Source organism: Xiphophorus couchianus, chromosome 20 (genome assembly GCF_001444195.1).
Source record: "Xiphophorus couchianus chromosome 20, X_couchianus-1.0, whole genome shotgun sequence".
NCBI lineage: Eukaryota > Metazoa > Chordata > Actinopteri > Cyprinodontiformes > Poeciliidae > Xiphophorus > Xiphophorus couchianus.
This window is the reverse complement of record NC_040247.1, coordinates 21,381,562-21,406,052: the sequence shown is the minus strand read 5'-3', so window position 1 is coordinate 21,406,052 and position 24,491 is coordinate 21,381,562. Positions and strand designations below refer to the sequence as shown.

At 37.7% G+C, this 24,491-nt stretch overlaps 2 protein-coding genes across 6 annotated transcripts in view; one reads left to right on the top strand and one right to left on the bottom strand.

The window, feature by feature from the left end:
- The window catches only part of LOC114134946 (arf-GAP with coiled-coil, ANK repeat and PH domain-containing protein 3-like), a 62,452-nt gene extending 51,302 nt beyond the window's left edge, over positions 1 to 11,150 (bottom strand). For 2 of the 5 annotated variants that reach the window (XM_028001831.1, XM_028001834.1), the window contains exon 1: positions 10,884 to 11,150. In XM_028001831.1, the coding sequence (XP_027857632.1) occupies positions 10,884 to 10,930 (47 nt within the window). In that variant the 5' untranslated portion in view covers positions 10,931 to 11,150. The remainder of the gene's footprint in view (positions 1 to 10,883) is intronic. The other 3 variants (XM_028001833.1, XM_028001835.1, XM_028001836.1) reach the window with 2 other exon arrangements.
- Positions 11,151 to 11,889: 739 nt separating this feature from the next.
- Positions 11,890 to 23,904, top strand: pusl1 (pseudouridine synthase like 1). The gene is made up of 8 exons (XM_028004160.1): positions 11,890 to 12,448; positions 12,519 to 12,579; positions 13,060 to 13,247; positions 17,139 to 17,288; positions 18,944 to 19,114; positions 22,308 to 22,362; positions 22,550 to 22,712; positions 23,771 to 23,904. Exons 1-8 carry the CDS (start codon positions 12,393 to 12,395, stop codon positions 23,818 to 23,820), a joined length of 894 nt encoding a protein of 297 aa, XP_027859961.1. The 5' UTR covers positions 11,890 to 12,392; the 3' UTR covers positions 23,821 to 23,904.
- The last annotated feature ends 587 nt before the right edge of the window (positions 23,905 to 24,491 follow it).

Here is a 24,491-nt window from a genome sequence, read left to right as displayed (position 1 = left end):
ACTAGGTGGATCCCAGATGTGCGCGAGCAAGAGTCAGCGCACACGATTCCTTCTGTCTATTTCACATGAAGTGAGTCAGAGTGGGGCGCAGGACTTCTTTATTGGTCACCTAAAAGAGCGGCACCGTCCATATAACAAGACAAATATCTTCTTCTCCTGCACGTTTAGGTGGACATGCACCATAAATAATGTAGTTTGTGATGCAAAGAGCATAATAATTTGCTAAATATATCAAGGGAATAGCTTTAAAGGCAATTAATCCTTCTCCTGGCCCGATTGGCCTTCATGGTCCACTCCTCTGATTCTTTTTATTTTATTTATTTATTATTTACCCCATCTTTCCTTCTCAGGCTTCCTCCCTCTTATAAACATCCTTCTATAATCCATATAAAGTACAATCTTTTCAGCTAAACGAGGCAAATGTGAAAAGTGACGGGTACGTAGATCCCCCAGTCAGTAGCAACAAGGATATAGGAACAAAGCATCTCATACTTTCTCTTTTTGTTTTTTGGTCTTTTAGAACCAAACCAGTTTTTTTTTGTATTGTGAGAAGGGCTTGTCAGCACCAGCTAATCCCCGCACTGTGAATAAATGACAAGTCACTTGTGGCTTACACATGTCTTTTCAGAGAAAAGGAACTAAAAGTATGCTACTAGAGATGGACCAAAAGTCCAAAATGTATTCTTGATTTCAGTTTTTGTAAAGCTATAAGTATCATGATATGTAAGCTATGATTTTTTTCCTCCAGTCCGTTTCCCACAGTTGATACTCTTCTTCAGAAGTGGCTGACACTAAGTGATCTAAAATCGAGTCTTCTTTACTGAGTAGGTGCATTCACACTTCAGTGTTGATGTTACCAAAACCTGGTAGCTGCTAAACTATGTTGGATTAACTGATCGTAAAACAATTGGAAACCTGAGGTCACTGGTCAAGCTTAAACTAGTCCAAATTAGGTCTAAGTGCATCTCTCGCCATTAAGTCCCATTGATATCAAAAGAGAAATGCCTGTTACTAAATACTGTAGACCAGAATCAAAAACACCAAATGGGTCCATGATTATTATTCAGGCTGGGTTGTATTTACATTGCTTACAAACTAGCATAATTGTGTACCCACACCAAAACTAGCTAAAATATACTGCAGTAAAAGTTCTATATTGTCTTACAAATAACCCCAATTCTGAGTTCATCTTTAATGAAGTTATTTTGATAACTAAAACTAAGACTGTCAACTCACTTATCTTTTCACCATGCATAACATGACTAGAAATTCATTAAGGTATATTAGCTTCATGCATGTATGTATACATACAATCATATCTAAAAAGGTTTTTCCAAGTATGTCTTAATAGTCTATGTGACAGTTTTATTAATTACAACTGTGTCTGGTCCTGTAGATACCTCTCCCTGTAATGATGTAATGAATTCATGATGTGATTTCATTACATTTACATGGGGGTGTGAACTCTACCGAGCTCAAACTTATGTTTTGAAGGCTTCATCTCTGTGAAACTCAAGAAAAGATTTGTCAGCAAAGATTCATCACCTATAGTACAAAGGCATGGGACCAACCGAAAATATAAACAAAAATATGGGTTTGAAATAGGGCTGGGACTTTACCATGTTAATGTAGATTAATTAATTACATAAATGTTAACCCAATTAATCACATTTTTCCTCATATGGCAAGGTTTGCGTCAAGAAAATGATTTGATGGAATGTTTTAGATGTGTGCAAGTTCTGCAAAAATGAGTTGGTGTATTACTGGAACTATTCAGGCCTAAAATACCATCTCATTGCAAAACAGCAAGCAGAGACGTAACCATTGCTAATGTTAGCGTTCACAGTTGATATTTCTAATGAAGTATTTTTTTCAAAGAAGTTACATGAGTGATCAGGTGTTCCTGAAACACTTCCAAGCTGAATGGTTACAACACTTTGCACCAACTGAATGGCTCAATAACGTTCAATTAGTTAAAAGCAATAAATATCTTTGTTGTCAAACTGACACCTTAGTTAATCAATATATTTGGCACCAATTTTAAATTGGTTAATTACCCTACAATTACCTCGATGAACAATTTTAAGCGTGCCCCACCACTAGTTGGATCAGACAAAAAAAAATCCAATGTAAAAGCTGATTGTGTCAGCATTAAGAAGGAAAAATGTGGGCAATTTAGTATCAAGATTTTATTTGAATCTCAAATTTTCCTAACTGCTGAAATTTTGTTAAAATTTTCTGAAAGTGCAGATGGATGAATGTAAATAACAGAGAATGAAAGTTGTTCAATTGGCTTTATTTTTCACCAGGTTCATATAAAATCCATTACAAACTCATTTGAAATATCTTTCTTTGATTTTAATTGCAAAACCTGGTGAAAATTTCTGAGTAAAAAACCTTTTCTAGATTCAGTATTAGTCTTAAATAAGGGTATATTTAATGGGATTAGCATACATTTGAAGGTTACAAAGCATTCAGTGTTTCTTAGTGAGAGCAGGCTGAGTAAACAGACTGTTACTAAAGATCAATACGATTGTTACATGCAGAACTGGCAGGGCCAGTAGGACATGTGCCCCACCTAACACTTCAAAATCACACATAAAAACACTATTTCATCATTTTCTGTAAAAACAGAAAATTCAAACTTTTTTTTACAAAAAGAAACCCTTGCATGTGTTGACACATATAACCAGTCCAGAGATAGCTAGCCCAGCATTTGACTTAACAGTATTCAACAAACTTATGCATATCTTCAAGTTGTGCTTTGTACTTATTTCCCGTTTATTATTGGTGCTCGAAAGGCTAATTTAGTCCCAGACGTCTCAATTCTTTCCTGCAGTGTAGAAAGTAACATGAGCAACCAAAAGCTTATTTAATGTGGTGTGTTTTCTTCTTTTAATGGTCCTCTGTGGTATTTCATAAAATAAGATGGCAATAGAACTTCAATTTTGTTTTTGTCTTTTTTATTGTCATGAGTTTTTTTGGACTGCATGATGTATAAAATAACGAAGAGCTGTACTACAGATAGCTGAAAAAAGCTAATGACTGTTTCTTCAACAAGTTGTTTGGAAAAAAAACATTGCCTGATGTGGAAACAGGAGGACCACCCATCACTCTTATTAAGGTAGTTGTATTTTAAAACTAGTTTGCAGCCTTTAACCAGCTTGACTGCAGGCTGGCTGACTGGGTAGGTAGTAATTTCAAGTAACTTATTAACCTTCTAATTCCACATTAATATGGGCACTCTACACAGTGCAGAATGACAGAAGAGAATATTATTCTGCATAATCAGAACTTGAAAATTGCAGTACATCAAACCCTGCATTCCTGCAGAGTATGGATAGAAAAACTACACTGAGGTTATTGGGTTTAAGAAGCTGATAGTGTGTGAGCTTTAATAGGTTGTGTAGGCTGCTTTCTTGATTTAATCAGTGTTAGATAATCTTGTTTTATACACGGCTACCACACCAAGTCCCCTCTGCCATTACATGCAGCGGGGTGGCAGAAAATCTGCTGCAGCATGCATTCAGAGGGACGGCCCACGTGCTGGAGCGATGCTCTCTCATGGACATAACAACCTATATGCTGGCCGAGAAATGGAGGTAAAGGAATGAACGGCAGGGACAAAGAGGACAGGAACACAAACTAGATAAAGCAAGTACTCACTACTGAATAATGTAAATACATTTACATTTTTAAATTATGGTATCAGGCATCACAGTGAGCGCGCTGTATCCCTGAGATGAAAGCAGAATCCCAAGCAGGAAACCCAGGTTTGTGAGCACAGCTGTAATCTGTGCACTCTCTGCTTCAAAGTAAACAAATGCTTTAACCACCACACAAACCACAGCTGGAGAAAAGAGTCTTCATGAGAAAGATGTGTGGAGAATCTTTCGTCTACTTCCTGCTCATTTTTGCCTCAAATCACATGGGGACATTCTTAAGGGTATGCTTGAGATATGCAACCATCCATTTAATAAAACGTTTTTTTTTTTTTTATAATTTGAATAATAATCTGAACCTTCCTATGGACTTTGCTTCCTTCTTTCCGTCCTTACTTCCTTCTGAGTATTTAGTTCACCTTAAAAATATCTGCTATAAATTCAAAGTGAACTCACAGTGAGGGTTTTTAATGTTTTAAAATTGGCATAAAGGAGCGAGGGCTCCTTTGAACGTTGAGTGTGGAGAAGCTAGGAATTTTTAGAAGAAATTTTGCAGGGAACCTGCAGGACAGTGCAATTTTTTAAATCCTTTACAGGAATCATTTTTCATGCTCCTGACGTGAAGCGATGAAAACTCTCCACTAAAGCTTAGACTTTTACACTCTCAATGGGAGCTGAAATATTTATGTGAACGTATGGGTGCTGGGAAAATTGATACAGTATTTATGGGGCAGCACATCTATGTTATCTCTTAAGTAAAACCTTATCAATAAAACGAGTTAAGGTCTCTTAGCTGCCATACATGTTGCTCCTGGTGGTCCAGATAATGCCGATTTTAAAACTGCTATTTAAAAAGTTGTAATTATTCAAAGACAATATTTATCACTTCAAAATACCTGCACATTTTTTGAAGTATAATAAAAACTGTAAAATTAATCTATGACAGTGCTTTCCAGCCCTGGTCTTCGAGGAATGCTCGCTTCAGAGGCTTCCCTGCTTTACCACATGTGATTCAAACACCTGTCAATTGGAATCACATGGGCTGAAGCGAAGAAAAGCCTAAAACATGCATGGCAGCGTGCCTTTATGAAAAAAACAAAAATAAAATAATGTGTTTGGCACATAAAAAAGTATGTTGAACTTGAAAATGTATCATACTGCAGCCTATGTCATCAGATTTTGTTTTTTACAGGTGCTGGAATCGAACAGAAATCCCCCTTAAATGGTTTTAAGGAGATATTGTAAAGTAAATAGGGGTTGTTTGAAACATTTGCGCAGTGCAACAGAAAACAGTAAAAAAAATTACTATAAATAGTTCAGCCAGTCAGTGGTCTAAATACTTTGTCTAAATCCTCAAATTCATTCATTTATTATTCTAGATGACACTCTATGCAGCATCTGAGTCAAACCTGACCAGCTTAAAAAACACGTTTGTCATGAAAGTCAGCTTAAAGCTTTGCCATAATATTACATATTGAGTATTCTGGAATTAAACCTGCTGAAATAGATTCTGTGTGTGTATGGGACCGGATCTGGGCTTTAACACAGCCTTCCTTCCTCTGCCTTCAATGAAAATGATTTTGCCATAACAAACAGAGACTTTAATATAAATCAGGAACTTCTACATGCGGAGCATTACTGACTGCAGGAAACCAGTCAGGCGCATATTCAGCACTCTGTGTGCACATCTGCTGCGTGCATGGGTGCATTACCAGAAGTGCTCGGGAAAGAGTATCATGACATTATCATCTTAATGCGAGTGGTTTGGAATCTGTCTAAACATTTTGACAAGCCACCGATGCTGCAGACAGGATCTAATGCTGCTGAAGTTTAAAGGTTCACATGCTGCTCTGGAGGACGTCTGCTCCACATTCACAAACACACAGTCCGGCCAAGGTCCTTTGGACAACTTTAATCAAATTCAACATGTCGATGCGCTTTCTCGGCGCCAATAAATGCAAGGACGATCCTGTGCCCTCCAATTTCAAACCTCTCCCACCGGCGCACGCCGCTAGCAGCTGTGTGTGAACAGATACGAGTCTCATTCTGTCTCCCTCCCTCAGTGAGACTAATGGACAGGTACTCTCCATCCCTGCCAATGCCAGTGGTCACGCTTTGGAAACGGCAGACCTACTTTCCTGCCCCTGCTTGGAAAACACAGCAGGATGTATATTTTACACACTTCACACACATCTGACCAAAAAAAAAAAAGGATCCACTAAATCAGACCGGCAGGGAGACAGAACGTGTGAAGAAGAAAGATTTGAGGTGATGGTGATAATGATGCAGGTAGGAAATAAATATCCAGACACTTAAAAGAAACCAGGCTAGCAGACAGACATTTAAAGGCGCTTTAATATGCCAATAAAGGGAGATGTAATATTAAAGTAATGGAGAAAATCTCACATAAAACCACGAAAAATGGCTTCTTTTTACAAGACACAGTCAAGTCTTTAGCCAAGTATAATCCAGTGGTGAGTCATACAAACTGAATTTTCTTTAATTACTATCATTTACTAAACAATATGAAGGCATTCAATTATTCAAGCTATTCCAAAAGTAATATTTTCATCACCAACCTTAAGCTTAATACCAACTGGGTCCTATTTAAAGGCCCAAGAAAACGGGCAGAGACGAGCTGAAAGTTATAGTTTGTTGTTAAGATCTGTAAACTGTCAGCTGTACACACAGTAAACTAAACAACACCTAGCAGGAGTCGGCAGCTGCTGTCCCACGTTCAGCTTCTCAATTTGTTTTCAGTGATCATTCAACACAGATGGCCCAACACACCTACACACACATGCTGTTATTACTGACTGGATTTTTTTTTTAAATGACTAAATCTACTACATTTAACATAATTATATAATATCTATTGGCATCCAGGGTAAAAATTTTTTAAAAATCTTAAAATAATATCATTTTTATCAAAGTACCACAATTTAGACATTTTGCTCGAGTTCTATAACAAGGTGTGGTAAAATGTAGAACTATAGTATAAGATCAGTACTATAATACACTACTACGACTAATATGAAGACTTAACAGCTTTGTTTGTCATTTTTTCAGCTATTTTTAGCATTTTAATTATATAAAGTTAAAGAAAATACCCATTTCCCAGCTTGTGATGTAGCACACATATCTGCCTTAAAACTATTATTTCCAGTAATGCAGAAAGAAATGCACACTTCTTTGGTCTCTGAGAGAAGAACACAGTAAGTTAGCTATTTATTATATCAATCGAAAAATCAAATCAAAGTTTACTTGTATAGCACCTTTCAGCAGCAAGGCAGTTCAAAGTGCTTTACATAATAAAAACATAAAAGTACAAGGTTATAAAGAAAACACCATACAAGTCAACAACAGTATCAAAAAGGTTCTAAAAAGAAAGCCGGAAAAAACTGGTGTAAGAAACTAAACCTGCTGTTCATTCAGACTGAGAGCAAGACTTTGAGCAGATAACAGGAAGACTATGAAGAATCCAGCTAGAGTTCTCCGTTTTATTCTCTTGAGCTTTCAACCTCTCTCAACTCTCTCTCTCTATCATAAAATATGCTGAAATTTGGAAATATTGGCAGCCTTTCGGAAACGTCATGTGCTAGTCTATATTCCCTAAAGAGTACAAACAAACACTATATTGGAGTACTGCTAGCCACGCTAACTATTTTAAATGCTAATACAAAATGCTAAAGACAGCTATAAAAGTTATCTGTAATAATTTTGTCTTTGTTCTAAAAAGTAGTCTCTTTTTTTGCCAGGAGTGCCAATAAATGTAGAGCATGCTGCAGAGTGACTCCCCTGACACTTCTTTTGGATCGGAAAGCGACAGAAAAGAAATTACACAAAAACTGATTCTCTTATCTCTGCAGCCCTTCTCCTCCTTCATTCTTAAATCTCCTGCCCTCCTTTCCCCAGCTCTCAGTTGTCTGTCTTTCGGCAGCTGCTGGTCGGCTACAGCTCCCACCCACCATGTGCGTATTAATAGACTCATCACAAAGATTCAGTCAATGAAATGTCCCAATTTTAACTGTGAATGGCTCAGTCGACACATTATATAATGCCGCTTGTTCTTGTCGGTATAATTATGCTTTACAGAAACGTTCTACGGAAGTATCGCTGCTGTATTTTAGCTGGAGCGCAAAATATGAGGACAGTCCTGTTTGTGTTGCCCACTCTACGGCCATTCTGTGCTTACAGTGATAACCGAGACAAAATTTGTCTCATGCATTTATGAGTTTACGGATTCACATGGACGGCCTACTCTTAAAAGCGTAGTGCTAAACTTCTGGGTATCTCAAGCAAAATCATATTACAATGGTTTGGTGACGACAGAACTGAGGGACACAGTTCGAGGAAATCTTTTCAAAACAGAATGAATGCAGCGGATGACTGCTGAATAAGGGGCATGGCACAATAAAGAAAACAGGAACAAAAAGATGTCTGTTATGAGTATGCAATCCTAACTAAAATGCTCCTAAGTCATCTTCTCGTTCTGCACACACAACTACTGCACACATACAAGTTCAGACCTGCAGCATCAGGGTGCAGCTCTTTAAACTTCACGAGGAGGAAGACAGACAGGACCGGTTCTCGGCTTCTTTAATTTCGCGTTTCCCCAGAGTGACACAACGAGACAAAAGGAGAAAGAAGAAAGTTGGATGCGAGTAAAAATAAATATAATAGAAAGTTTTGCAGCAGCTGACTTTATTTACCTGGTTGTGTCACGCAGCACTTAAAAACAGGCCGGCTGCTGTTTTTAGAACAAGTATTCCTTTTAAAAAGATTAAAAGATTTTTTTTTTCTGGGATTATGGAGATTTTGTGAAACCATTTTACGGCCGAGTTTAAACTCTTAATGGTCCAGAGTTTCTTCACTCTCACTGAACTTACTTCCCAAGGTATTTGTTCAACTAAAGATGCTATTTGGACAATTCTGGTTTCGGACTGTACGTGTTGAACCACAACATCCTGACATCTAACAAGTGAAGCATTTTTCTTTGGAAGCTGGGTTTTTTTTTTCATATCTGCACAAGATATGAAAAAATATCTTTTTTTATCAAGGCTGTGAGTCTTGATATAGCTCACAGCCTGATTTATTTTTCCAGACTTACATACAGCACCTTGAAAAAATATTCAAAACTCTTGAACTTTTTCTAATTTTGTCACATTATGACTACAAACTTTACCGGTTTTTATGCGATAGATTAACTCGAAGCGTTCTATAATTCTCTAATTATTGTTTGTTGGTTTATGCGGACAGGCCTGTTTTGGCAGTTGTGCCATAATCTTTTCATATTTAGATGATGAACTGAACTAAACTCTATAATCTTGATTTCACCAAAACTTGGACGATTTTTTTTTATAACCTAACTCTGCTTTTTAAACTTATTCACAACTTTTTCTGATCTGTCTCATGTGTTTCTTAGTCTCTGTTAAGCTTTTCTTGTTTTCTCGCTTTCTCTAATAAATCTGTAAGGCCTTCACAGAACAGCTGCTTTTACACTGAAAAAAAACTGGAACAGGTTTCTACAGATGTGACTTTTGAAAACCGAGAAGGATTTTGTGCCAGGGTATTAGAGTAAAAGGGGCCGATTACAAATGCTTCTCAGATTTTTATTAGCAAAAAATCTGAAAACCATGCAAGATTGTCCTTACTCTTCACTGTTATGCTCTACTTTGTGTTGGTCAATCACAAGAAAGGCCGAAAAATTCATAACTGTTTTTGGTTGCACCATGACAAAATCTGAAAAAGTGACGTTTGCCAGCACTGCAGTGTTTTAAAGTGGATATTCAGTCAAAAACAGGAAACTGGAATCATAAGACTCTCTTGCTTTATCAGGTGAACAATCATTACATCATAAAAAATAAATCAAAACCAGGATTTAACTTTATAATCGGGCCAAATTATTGTATTTTATTTCCATATTACTTATTTAAGGCCTCATAAATGTAAACGATGTCAGATTGCTCACCACCTTCATTATAATTATGGTACTGTACATGCTACTGTGATCCAGTGAAGCAACCACATCGGTTTCCTTTGGCTTTTGTGGAATTTTCCAAATACTCTCTTCACAAGAATATGGGAAAGTACAGCAGTAGCGAGAAAACAAGGAAGTGCTCTGCTTCTTTCCTTGAACTGCTGTCTGAGTCACCCATAAACACTCAAGAAAGACTGAAGCAGCAGGTTGGACATCTGCCTCCGAAATTTGCTCTATAGATTACAAGTCACAAAACGAGAAAGCAAGTAGAAACAATTGCTGGAGATCAAGACAGCAAACTGGCAGCAGACGCTGATCTGCAGAGATAAAAGATGGAGGGAAAAATGCAACAAAAGAGTGTGGTTCGAAAAAAATCTTTTCAGGAAGAACAGATGTGTCTGGGGATAAACTGGAGCTACATGGCCTGCTCGGTTCTCCACATTTTCCTCGCTGGACCCCACAGACTGGCACGAGGATTGAGACAGCTGGGAGTGATGGAGGTGAACATCTGGATGTGTGCCTGGCTGCTAGATGAGCTCCATTCCCGCTGCCTCTTTCAGCCTGGCCGCCAGTGCTGCCGCTGCCAGAGCATCTACCCTTCCTTCAATCAGTCCAGACTTAACACAGTTTCTGACCGCAACCTTCAGCATGAACAAGACGAAAGGACTGCACCCACACCGTATACCACGCTGCAACACTCTCACACAGCAGGATCTGCTCATGCTGTCACAATGAATGAGTCCCACATATCACAGCATTATGTACAGGCTGAAGGAGAGTCACTGCAATTTGATTTTGCGTGTAAGCAACATGGATCCTGTCTGTGTCTGGCCATTTATGAGAATTTACGTTCTCATAAATTCTGAGCTAATTTGCCCACATTCAAACAACAGACCACAGAAGACACCACAGCCACTAAGAGCATTCCAACAAACACATCATAAGTTAATATGAATCCTGCATAGTCTTATTTGACGTTTTCAGCCAAGGCCTGAAAATCTGATCAGAAGGACACATAGGAAACAGACATATGGACAGAAGAAACGCCATCTTATTGTTGCACATGTGCGAGGCATCCTTTCATTCTAATTCTTGAAAGCACTACATTTAAAAAAAAAAAAACAACAAAAACAACCACGCGTGATATGATTTTTTTTTTTTTTTTAACTCAGTCATACAAAAGAAGGTGCGCCTTTTTTTTTGCGCACCGCTGAGATGTACCCTGTGATGTGGAGTCTTACCTGAATCTGGGCGAATCTTTTATACATTCTTCAAAGTCCACCGTCATTTTGCTGTTGTGATCTTGTATTCCCACTTCAATTTGCAAATGTCATTGCCCACGGAGGGATGTCGCTTTGACCGTAAAGGATGGTGACGGGTATATCCCCCCCTGACGCGCAGCAGCAGCAGCAGCAGCAGTGTGTCGCTTCTCGCCCGGTGGCACCGTGACACAAAATGCGAGCTGAAGCAATGCGCGGCGCGGCGCGGCAGGCGGAGATACTACTACACTGCTGCTGCCGCTGCCGGGGAGGGAGAGGGGCGTAGCCGCAACACAGAGCCTGAAAGAGGAGGGGAGAGAGTCCAACAGATACAACCTACCCTAACAAGGATGGCAGGAGTAATGGTAGAAAGGTAGAACCTTTAATAATAATAAGAAGAATAATAATAGTAAATTTTATTATAATAATAACAATTATTATAATATATTCTGACTACTAAGTAAAAGTGGCACAAAATATGAAACTAATTAATATCATAATTTTAGAAGATTTTGCCAACATTTATTGTGTTTTACATACCAGATTGGTGTTTCCAACCTGACTGTTCACAGCTACTGTATATTCAGGTGTAAATGAGGCTTCGTAATTCAAATTACCTTTGTAAATGATTGAGATTGAATTCAAGCTTCAATATCTGCAAATATATATACATATTAATATATATATATATATATTAATAATAATAATAATAATAATAATAATAATAATAATAACAATAACAATAATAATAATAATAATAATACAGATATTAACCTGTCAAGTTTACACTTAATAAAACAGCTAAAAAAAAAATCAGCATAAATCAAACCTTCTCATTGTCTCTTTTCCTGCACATTTGATCGATTGAATGACTCTCTTTTGATCACTTGCAATTGACATATCTCTGACATCTATGCTCTCTGGGTTCATTGCTTTCAATGAAGGTTGGCTTGCAGCTGACACCTTTTTTTTTTTCATTCACTATGACGTCATCAATAAGCGACCAGACGCGCTTGCCTTTATTTAACATGACATGATTTCATGCTTGTGTTTAGGAAGGAAGAGGGTTTTTGTCGATGGTTAACATTTAAATTAGCAGTTGTTGTTTTTTTTGTCGCATGTGCTAAAATGCTGATGCCAAATCTTTAAATGTTACCCGCCAGTGTGAAGGTGACACGAAGCGTTTTTGCCTTTTAATGTTAAAAAGACTATTTATTGAAAATACACTCAGCCTTGCTCTTTTATTTTGATTTACTAAAAGAGAAGGAGACCTGGGTATTATTGACTGTAAGCGGCATTACTACTGCACTTCCGGACTACAAATGCGGTTCTATCACTGATTTCTGTTACTGCATGTGCTCCATACGAGAGGACAGTGAAAGTCAGCGCTTACGTTGTTGCTGTAAACATGAACGTGAAATGGGTTTTTATCGCATCTTTGTAGTTTTACTAACAAGTGGTAACTTGTGAACGAAGATTTCTCATAACACAATGCACAACTGGGCACGTTACCTCATCTTTTTTCAGTACATTGGGACGAAATACAGGTCAGTGTGCGGCGCAAGGGTTACATTATAATAGCAATCATTTATTTATTACTTCTTTACATTTTTACAGGGGAGTAGTAAAAGTACCGCCACACCAGCTGGGTCAGTCGGGGGTCCAGGAGCACTTGGAGGTAAGTTTTACTTATTTATACTCCACCATGCAGCTTTATTTGTAAAGCACTTCACAAACAATAAGTGCTGTAATCAAAAAAAAAAAAAGAAAAGATACCAGCACAAGCAGTGCTTAATTATATATATATAGGCCTATATATAAATTGTATTTTTAAAAAATTTAAAAACAGTGTCTGCAACCTGCTAAGCATTCCAGTTGTCATAACTGGAACAAATAGAAATTATTAGAATGTAAACTGTTACCTTTCTGTTTTAAAAACATTTAGATAATTTTATATGTTGTTGTTTTTCATTTTTGCACGAATACCATAAAACATGGAACTCAAGATTCTTACACTGTGATAATCACCTGCTAGCATATAATCTAGATTTTAAATTTTTTTAAATAATCTTGATTAAGAGCCCTTCACACTTTTTCAAGGCTTTTTCTACATTTTGTATGCACTGAAAGCTTTGCATTTTTTCCTGTCTTTGTGCAGGAAGCAATTAAGAGACTGAGACCAGTCAACCCAGTGTCTCTGTCGGTGTCCAGCAGGACAGATACAGGTGTCCACGCCCTCTCGAACTCGGCTCACTTTGACCTCCAGCGCAAAGACGACAAGCCTCCTTTCACTGAAGACGTTCTGGTTAAAGCTCTCAATTTTCACATCAAGGAACAGCAAATCAGGTGAGTCAGGCTTCATGTTAAAGCTCATCATACATATGTAAAGTGACAAACAATAAATTCAAAATCAAATGGGATGAATGAGCTGTAATCTGAAAACCCTTCAAAATTGGCAGTGGGACATTTCTGAGATGTGTGCAAGTGTTCAGCCACTCGTTTCTTTCATTACCAGATTTTCTTTGTCATTTGATTTAACATTTCTGTTAATCTCACATTGAACATTTTCTAAAAAGCATGCACTGCTCTTGGTACAAGACTATCGTTTCATAAGCTTGTATAATAAGTCTTCCTTGAAGAAGTTATGTTTTCATTTATTGATTTTTGGAAACCTTTCACTCATTTCTCAAGCAGATTTATCTCTGTCATTCCATTTCCTTTGCTCCGATACTGTCTGTAACCTCTGTTGCTCATCTTGACAACTCCTTTTGATTCAAAAAAGAAAGTAGTTTGTAAACCCTCATCACTTCTGACACATTAACATATGTTGAAATGAACAGATGAAAAATTAAAATTATTTGTAACAGAGCCAAACTTATGGTTGAGAAAAGTGAATGTTTTTCCTGAGAAGATGTTTTCATCAAAATAACATAATAAAGAGTTTACCATCTGCAGTAATTGACACTGGGCAACACAAAGACACACAGGACAAACAACTATAAATAAACACACTCTCCTTAGGGCAACTTAGAGAGACCAGTTAACCTACAAGTCATGTTGGTGGACTGTTGTAGCAAGCTGGAGTACCCAGAGAGAACCCAGGGATGCACAGAGAACATGGAAACCCTGTGCAGAAAGAACCCAAGACCTTCTTGCTGCAATGCAACTGCACTGCTGTGCAGCAGACTGAAAATGATGCATGATTTTCCAAATAGTTTATCTGAAAGTGTGGCTTGCATTTGTATTTAGCCATCCTAAGTCAATACTATGTAGAACTACTTTTTTACAAAAGACTGCTACTGGTGCAAGTCTTTTGATGGTATATCTGTATCTCTACTATCTTTGCACATCTAGACTGAAAATGTTGCACATTCCAGTTTTCAAAATTGCTTAATGTCAGTCAGACCGGATCTAGAGCATCTGTGAAAATACACTTTTAAGTTTTGCCACTTGTTTGGATGTGGACGGATTCAGGTGTGGACGTTGATTGGCCCATTCTGACACATACATATGCTTTTATCCAAATTGTAGCTCTGGCTGTACACTTTAGGTTAATGTCTTGTTGTAAGTGTTAGTATTATTAATAAACAATAAAATCTTTTTTCCCCACTCTGGTGCTCCCAGTTTCTTCATCTTAATCTCTTCATTAGGGATCTCTGCACTATTCAGATCTTTTAAGTGCTCACAAAAGACGCACTACAGTTATGCATGATTAGATAAGTTACTTACTAGCTTTTTTTAAATTGTAAAAACAGCTGAAAATGAAAACAATGGAGAAAGCTGGATCAACAAAGATGTGGATATTAACAAGGAGAGATTGTCTTGAAGAGTCAGACCTGTGAGGACAGATGGTGTGAAACCCAAACTGGCAAACACACATAGAAGTGCTGAAGGATGGAAGGGAAGCTCCCTGCATACTGCTAATCCTTAAACCTGTAGAGAAAAGGTTGGAAAGGATTATCCCAGCTCCGCTGTTAGGGCTGTGCCATCCATTAACAGACACACACACACACTTCCACACACTCACAAGGATGCTTTCATCTGGCTTAATGGGAATATACAGTATAAATATGCTCTTGTTTCCATAGATGTATGACTAAATCAGCATCATGTATGTTTTTGTTTTGCGTCACATTAGAAATAAGCCTGAATAAAGTCTCTCATCACCATCACTATTCGTTTTTGCTGCAAAGGGAGCCTGTAACCGAAATAAAGACAACTTCCACAACAACGCTGGCTCACAGCTTTGGTCTGCCGCCTCCAGGGATGCAGAGCCAAGATGAGAATTAAACATAGACTGCACACTGTAAAAGAGAAAATGTCCTGACGGAATGGTCTATGTTAAGGCCCAGGTTAATGACTGTTTTCTCATAGATGGACTGGTGCCACAACAAACAATGCCCCATTTTCCCAAATTTGTGCAGCCACCTTTTGTACACTGTGTATGAAAATTTGATGTGGGTGTGTGGTGGGTAAGTGGGGAGGGGGCAAAAGCCGTCACTTCACATCGGAGGCGCTGGCAGAGGCATACACAAGGGTTTTCTCTGCTGTGCGCCACACTCAAATCTCCTCCCCTGGTAGTGTAACCTAGTTTTTCAGATTCTACACGCACACACCCCTACACAAGCGTGAATTTCTTATTGTCACTGTTGTCATACCTTTGCGTGCTTGAGCATGCTTAAATGGGACTGCTACATGTATCCCACATCATCTAGCACTCACTAAACATGTACACCATCAGACTGACTGCACTGCAGACACAAATCTGTGTGAACAAACTGTAAGGGTATTGATGTGTCACATTCAGTCACTCTCATGGTGCTACAGTTTGCTGCAGCCCTTTATCAAGTTCACGACTTAACCCTGAAGAATACTGTTTGCCACTTTAGCCCTAGTAGTGGTGAACTCTACTAAATTTATCTGCAATGCACCCATCAGACCTTTTTAGTAGTCGATATGTATTCCTGGTTTTAATTTCTGTAGCTCAAACTCACTTCAGGTTTTGTTTTAATCCAGTGATTAAGTGTTAGAAAATTTTGTAAATAAACCATCAAGATATTGAGGGACTACAAGATAATCCATCACAGTATATGTCCATGACCTTAACCTGATTTTTACTCAGTTAATACTTTACACACTTGCATAGTTACACAGTTGGTCACATTGTTGCCTGGCAGCAAGAAAGTGCTTTGAATCCTGGCCTGAGTCTTCCTGCATGGAGTTTGCATGTTCTCCCTTTTGCTCCCAGTGCTTTGACTTCCTCCCAGTCTAAAAACATGACTGTCGGGTTCATTGATCTTTCTGAATCGTTCTTAGGCATAAGTGTGTTTGATTGATTGTTCTGTTGTCTCTATGTAGCCCGGTGACTGGCTGGCAACCTGTCTAGGGTGTACCATGTCTCTTGCCCACTGACTACTGGAAATAAGCAGCTGCCTATCTGAATGTCTGTTTGGTGTTGAATGAGTGCATCACTGATTTGGGCAACATTCAGTTTGATCGCTCTCTAACCGGTGGAGACCAGGCAAACTCAAAAATCCAAAACCTTTCCAATCAGGGAACACAGCATATAAAGAGCTACCACATGTTTCAAAAACAAGTCAAGAGGAAGCACTTAAATCAAAGAAGCCATTTAGAAACAAACAATATTTTTTTACCACACAAAACTTGTATGTGACTACTTCAGGCTGTGAGGAAGCAAGAGAGAGCATTACGTTTTTGCAGATAACAGGAAGATTGTACAGAATACAGCTCACAAGATGCTTATTTTTATCTTTCTGAGATGAGAAACATACTGGATTTAGAACGGCTGCAAGTTTTTTGGAAATATCAGAGCTGAGGTAAAGGTTGAATTTCTTTCTTGAGTTCACAAAGAGACTGTTGTTTGAGTTGATGACCAGGATAATCACTAATATACGATATAAAAACACCAAATGGCAAACCTGGAATGATTTTATCTTTTTTTTATGATAATGATTGGTTTTATAGCAGTTCTCACACACGCTGAGGCTTTGCTTCTGCTTCTGATGTAAATGATTAAGCTCAGGAATACGAAGAAAAAAACATTGTGATAGTTCTTACATAATCCAATTTCATAGACTTTAAAGAGAAATTGGAATTAGCTTGAATTGTTATTACTAGGAGAATGGAAATGGGTTAAGAAAGACATTTTTCAGATTAAATTAATGGACATGCTGTTTCCCACTTTTCAGAATCAATACTGGTCTTATGTTTTTCAAGGGTCACCCATGCTAACCGCGTCCCTGACGACTTTCATGCCCGTTATTGTGCTCAGTCTCGGACCTACATCTACCGAATAGCGCTGGGCGTCACCCACCACACTCTGCTCCCTCTCACAGACTGGAATCTGTGCTGGAGTCTCCGTAACACGTGAGTGATCCCATCACTATTTGCTTGCTGTGTTTCCCCCATTATTTGCATGTTTTTCCATTCCTCTGCTGCATCACGAGAAATAAAGCTTGAACTATGATTTTTTTTTTTCACAGTAAGCTCAGAGCTCACAGAGAATAACTGGATATTAATTGCATGAATAATCCCCAATTGGGAATGGTGGAGCTACAAATTAGGGACTGCGAGAAGGTTTTATGTAAGCTGACACACCAAAAGCAAACAAGAAGGAGGCAGAGGGAGAGAGGAGGGACAGCGTGTACAAAGAGATAAAATGTTTAGGGCTTTGAAGCATAGGCAATGTTCTTCTGGCTGTGACTACATCGAGGGAGCATGAAGGAAAAATGTTTTAAAGAGTGTATGTTTCTCTTCTTACTTTTTTTTTTTAGGGAAAAGTAGGGCAAGATAAGCTGCGGGCTTATACACGCTGAACAACACCCACGCATTTTAGCCAGGTTTCCTTTTTTTTCCACTCACTTTCCTTTTTTCTTTCATTTCTCCATCCCTCACTTGTTCCTCAATCTCTTCTCATTCTCCTTTTCCCTAATTTCTCTCTCCGTCGTCTGCTTCTTTATCCCTCTCATGTTCAGCCTTTATCTCGTCTTTCTGCCCCTGAGCATCTCTGCCTCAGGAGCGTCTCTTCGTTTTCTCTTTGATCTGCCGCTCCTCTCCCACGTCATCACACCCGCTTTTCCACTGCAAGAAATATCTGATAGATTGCTTTAGTTCTTTACTTCCCAAGCTGGTTTTCAGTAGAAATGAATGCAGCTTATTTTTTATTTATTGTGTATTTCTCAAACTTTCTTGAAGATGCACCTATGGGTTTTTTTCTTGCAAGTACAGATTTCTGTTTTTGTCATTTTTAATTTGCTTCTTCTGATGTTGACAAAGCTTTTCGACAATAAATCTTAAAGTACACAGGCCCAGCTTTCCTCTCTTGTTTTTAAATGCATTTTGCATTAAGTAGCAGAGTTGAGGATGTAAATCACAGCCTTGAAGAACTTTCCAAATCCTCTTTGCAAATGGATTTTTGGCAGTGGCAGTGTGATGGTACGGGAGTGGAACCTTCTCCTGCTTGTAATTATTGGAATTAGTCTCTGGGCAGAGAGATATCAGGACATTAATCTACAATCGATGGTAATCCAATATCATTCACTCTTTGGTACCAAACCTTTTCCTTTATTGAGTCAATAATTAAGATTTCTTTGTAAGGCAGAGGTTTTAAATGATTGCATTAAGGATTTTAATGGCTCAGTCACTCCTCACTGCATCCATCCCCGTCTCTGTCGGCTCATATTTACACAGTGACGTGAAGCTGTGGAGAGTCCAAGCCGTGATCCCACTCTCACTCCCTGCTCGAAATGAGCCACTCGTCGACATGCCTCTGCTCTCTCACGTGGCCTTGTTCCTCAGAATGTTAATATTATATAAGTTCATGGGAAATTGGAACAAGGAGGCCTAGAAGTACATCTTACTTAGTGTGAACCCTTCAGTCTGACCTAGCTGTTTAGACAAGTCGCTTTCAGGTCAGCATGAAGGAATCCCAATAAGACCAGAAAAGGGCTGATTTTGGGAAACTGGCCTGCCGGGAGTTGCGTCATTTGTGCGTTTAAAATCAAATGTTTTGTTTGTTACAGAGAGCTGGATATAGATGCCATGCATGAGGCCGCTGCACTGCTGGTTGGGACTCATGATTTCAGCAGCTTCAGGGCAGTGAACTCTGACTTGCCTTTTAAAAATCCTGTGAAGACGATGGATGTGGTTTCCATACAGCCTGGAAGCTCCTTCGCACATTCACATTTTCACAGGTAGGATTGTGGACAGGAAAACAAGACGTTGTGCCCAGCTTAGCTTTAGCGTGTCAATATATAATTCTTGCGTTGATGGACTTTACTTTTGAATTTTAATATACTTACAGGACCTCATATATAAATATGTATATGAAAGCTCTTTGTAAACATTTGTAAAAAAAAAAAAAGAGCATTTTTTTGCTACTCACACACTTCTCACAATATTCAGTAAGAATATTTACATTGTATGATTTTCTGATAAAAAAATGTTTTCTGAAAAAGATTGCCAACTTGATTGAAGTCCCAACTTGATTCTGATAGAGAATCTGTTGAGGGTGCTAAAAATTAGGGTGATGCAAAACAGGCGTTCCAGCCTCAAAGACCTGGATTTCCACACTGTTAGCTGAGCTGCTAATAACTGGACTGACTTGACTTTCCAGCTACGCTCTGTATTATTTAATGCCTTTTTAAACAGCTGATGTTTAAAATGTTCCCTGCTGTTAGATCAAGCAGGTATAGATGTTGTTTGTGTTAATTAAGGAGCTGTGTGTGATTATGTATTAAGCAGGTTTATATACTTTAGACAATGAGGATTCAGTATAATCCATGGCAGAGATGGAGAGGGCCACGTGGGCTGTGGGAGATTACATTTCCATGGGGGGTCACTCTGTATGCTAGATAACACTTCCATGAGTATTAATTATTAATCCTGAAAATATGGCGCACGTTATAGAAGTAGGTTAGTGCTTCTTAGAATAAATGTAATTTCTTATGCCCTAACCCCCAACACACGTGGTGCACCAGCATGAAGTGACCTCCAGGGTTAAAGGTCCATGGCACATCTTCCAGTCAAGCTTGCATGCTTGCATTTCTACGAAATTAAAGTCTTTTGCATATTTTATAATTAGGTGTTGATGTGAGGCAACACTAGTCTAGAAAGCCTGCATTTGAGTTAAGTGTTCATTTTTTATGACCGTCACTATTCTAAGTAACTGCGATAAAATAAAACGAAACTAGGTGATAAATTATTAAGAAATGTCAAAGGTTGGCCTCAAGGTTTTATCCTAAAAGAGGGCAGTGAAAAGGGATGGACTCATTGGCTCTGGCTGTAGATAGTTAAAAATAAGGTGGTGTTTTTTTCTTGTTTTTTATGAAGTTAATCTAATTTTATTTTACAAGTAAACCACTCTACATTGAGTCCTTGTGCTGTCTGTGCAGTGCTTTCACTGAAAGGGTAAGTTTGTCTGAGGCTTGTGCTGAACTGACTGAGAAATAATTCAGCCTTCTAAGTTATAAAAGTGAGCAGATTGTAAGGATTATTACTTGTAAGCTTCTATTGTCATATGAAACAAAAGTAAAAAAAACAAAAACAAACTTAAGTGTCCCACTAAACGAGAGGCTGCTGTTCAAGAAGAAAGCCAAAAACAAATCTGCATCTACGAGCCAAACTCCAACAGACCATTTACGTTTTTCCCAAAGGTTTCCACGTTGAGACCTTTTTTTTCCTTTAATAAATTATATTTGACTTGAAAACTGCTTTTTACATTTAATTAGGTCATCTTTATTAAAATTTGTTTAATGTGAAAATGTTATAATGTGACAAAAAAGCACAAACAAAGTAAATTTGTAGGGATGTAAATACTTCTTCAGAGCACTACATATTTAACATGTAAACTCTAAATGCACTAAAAGGTTGATGCAAACTGCTAGTCAGCTGGATGAAAAAATCTTCTACAGTTTTCCTGTGCATACAAGAAAGACTAATTTGACTCTGTGGGCTTCCTTCCACTTGCACAAAATCTGAACAGGTATGTTGGTGACGGCACCAATCATTCTTATTAAGACAATGTTGTTTTAAAATTACAGTTGTAGAGCCACAAGGTGCATGTCTGCAAAGCAGCTGACTGTAGCCTGGCTACCAGAGCAGACAGCCTGACTAATTAACCAGCTCTTTATACTTTACTCTATAAAGTATGCTCTATACTTTACTCTGGCATATTTATGAAGGGAGAAGGATTATTCTGCACAGTAAGTCTTAGAAAATTACTACTCAATCTTCATATGTTATAAATAGAATTTATAAAACCAAAGTTACCAAAAAAAGTAACAAATTAACTGTATTTGATCAGCAATAGGGATATGTGTTGCTTTTCTTTTTTTTAATGAAAGCGATTATATAAATCTATATATTTTGCTTGTAATTTTTGCAAAAGTCTCAATTGCAATTTATGGGTCAATATGTTCATGCTACCACAATGATAAGGCATGTTTACAAAATAGCTTGTCTGTGTCATTAGAGCTACATTTCACACAATCATTATTTAAAAGAAATCAACTGCAGCTCGATATTATCTTAATATTTCCAAGATATATGTGTCAGCCTCCCAGCATGAATGTTGTTTTATATCTTTATTTTTCTAATTAGTTTTCCTGGTACTCTTTGCAGTCATTTGGGTCAAAAACAGCAATTCAAAAAGGCTTGTATTTTACAACTTTCCCCACATTCATCTCCTTGTGTCACAACAGATGTAAAACTTCCAGCTTAAATAGAAAAATACTGATCTACTCTTAACTTTTATTTGTTTTTTTGTGTTTTTGGTAACTTTGGTTTAAATATATGTGTAATAATGATGTCTAGCACACACTGCTTTCAGCCCTGTTAAATGAACCTTGGTCTATATTTAATATTTGTCAAATGCAATCAGACAGTAAGCTGCGAGTCACATTTGCATTTGACCCAATTCTTGCCACATGTCTCTTCGTTTATTTGTATCTTTCTTTACCAAAACAAAAAAGAAGGACTAGAAAGGTTGCTCTGATTTTTAATGCAGAAATGGAGTTTGTATGCCTTCGCTCAAAATCCTGTGGCTTTCTGGCATATTCGTGACGTGACATTTAAACAAATCCATGCAACAATAGACTCTTGAATTTTGTCTGATGTCTGGGTGAATGTCACATGAGCCTCATCCACGCAGACGCGGGTTGCGCCTGAATTGTCTGACATGGGTTATTTTTACCTTTTTCTTTTTTTAGTTTCCCGTCTTCCTGCTCATCTCTGATGGTTGTTAGAATAATTACATCTGTCCTAACATAATTCAAAATGAGACCTAAAAATCGTTTTTGTTAATCAATCATTCAGGTTAAGTGCAAACATTTTTTAAAAACCTGGTTTTATGCGTATTGCTGCTAACGCTACTTTATTTTTTTACAGACAGCTACAATTCTGGGAGCTGACCTTTAAAAGTCGATCTTTTCTCTACAAGCAGGTTTGTTGCTCTAATCTCTTTCAAATACCTGCTCTATTAATGTGTGCTTGTCTGATTTTGCTCCAATTCATTGTGAGTGGTGCCCTCTGCTGGTGATGGCTGGGTCGGATCAAAACCAAAACGATCACATATCTGCAGTGATGTTTGACGTAAACCTGAGAGTGAAGCTGTGGTCGTTGTGATCCAGGTGAGGAGGATGGCTGGAGTCTTGGTGGCTGCAGGCCAGGGGCTGCTGTCCGTGTCCCAGGTCAAACAGATCTTGGATGCGCGGGACACTCTGGCCTTCCCTCAGGGTGTGGCGGCTCCAGCCCACGGCCTCTTCCTTAAAAGTGTAGATTACAAAGAGTCCGGTGAGTGAGAATCACTCTGAATCTTTAGTCATATGTAATATCTCTTTTCTTTAATGTGTACAGCAAGTCTGTTATATAATCCAAAGCCTTTAAGAGTTTGTTCTCTCTGACGGCTAATTGAAATATAACACATTCAGGACATTAATACACTCATGTTTCCTGTGTGTAACTTCTATATTATTTTTTAAAATACTTACATTTTTCTAAACTTTTTGTTTCCCAATACAAATGAACAGGGAATATTTTACCATCATCCTTTGCTGTATGAAGGCTAGTTACTCTACCATTCTTCCATCAAATAAACTCTAAGTAGGTCAAAAACATTGCACTACATGTAGATTCGTCAATTGTATATTTATTTATTTTACCTTTTTGGTAAAATTTGTTCAATTTAGCTTTTAAGGAAATAATGTTTGGCTTACATCTAAAACTGACATCTCCCACTCTACTGCTAAACTCACACCATTTATGCAATAAAAACAGTCCCTAGTGCCAAATTAAAAAAAATATATCAAGTTATGCCAGTTTTCCAGTTAGATTTTAATGCAGTATGTGCAGAAAATTTAAGTAACATGAAGACACTGATAGTAGATATGAACAACAGTTGTACTGCATTGTTGATCAGAGCTGGATATAGCAACATTTTATAATGTGTATTTGCTTTTATTAGACATTGTCTTGATGTTTCATTCATTTTAAAATTGCTTGTTTTTATTTTTCAATCAGAAATTGGCCTGTATAGCTTTGTGTTAAATTTACAGTATAAAAGATTTATAGCTGAAATGTGTGTTCCTCTCTCTTTCTTCATAAATATCAACAGTTTAAGCTTATATTGTCTTATAAATGTGTTATTAAACATCATTCTGGATAAGTCACACAGGGAGCAAAAATGACTACAAAGAGTTTACAATATAGAACTACATAACTGGTTTAGTTATCTTAATCTTAAATATAGCTGTTATATTTTACAGGGTTTTATTTTTGCTATGCTGTTATATTTCCCATACTTGTACATCGGGAAACGTCTCAGGTTAAATCTTTGTGTCTGATTTCCTCAGACCTTCTGTTCTCCCAAAAGCCTGACGCCACTGAAGATCCAGAGACATGACGATGCTACCTGAATAACAAATATTTGATATATTTGTAAAGTCTTTATGATAATGACTATAATAAAGTTTTTTAGTAACATCTATCTTGAGTTATTGGTTATCCTTTGAACTTTGGTGCTTTAGACGTCTTTAGTTTCACTCGGGAAATTTTGTCTCCAAGGCAATAAAATGCTCAGGTTTGTCAGAATTATTTCTATTTGCTAAAAGATAAAATAACTAGAAATGTTTCTTTTTATATCTGTTCAGCCCATGTCAGATGTATTTCTCACTGAATATTGGCACTCTTACCAGTTTCAGTCAGTGTCTTTGGAGGGTCTTGTGCTTTAGTTCCCAGGTCGAGTCCTTCTGGTCTCTGGGACATGAAGCCTGTCTGTTTCCTGAACAGTCAAATGGCTGAACATTGGCGTGCCAATCGTACTTACATATAATTGTTTGAACATATAATAATGACACTTTAAGACATCAGGAAACTCAAGGATGAACCAATATTCTTCCTGACTCTTTAAACAGGAAGAGTCAGGTAAACATATTTTATCAGACTCTTTTATAATGTCAAACAGCATGTTTGACGTGTTTCTTTAAGTGCATCCACAGGATTGTGAATTCACCCATAAGAAGCTTACAAAGTCATCACATAATCTGGGCATCTTCAAATGACCTAAAAGCATAG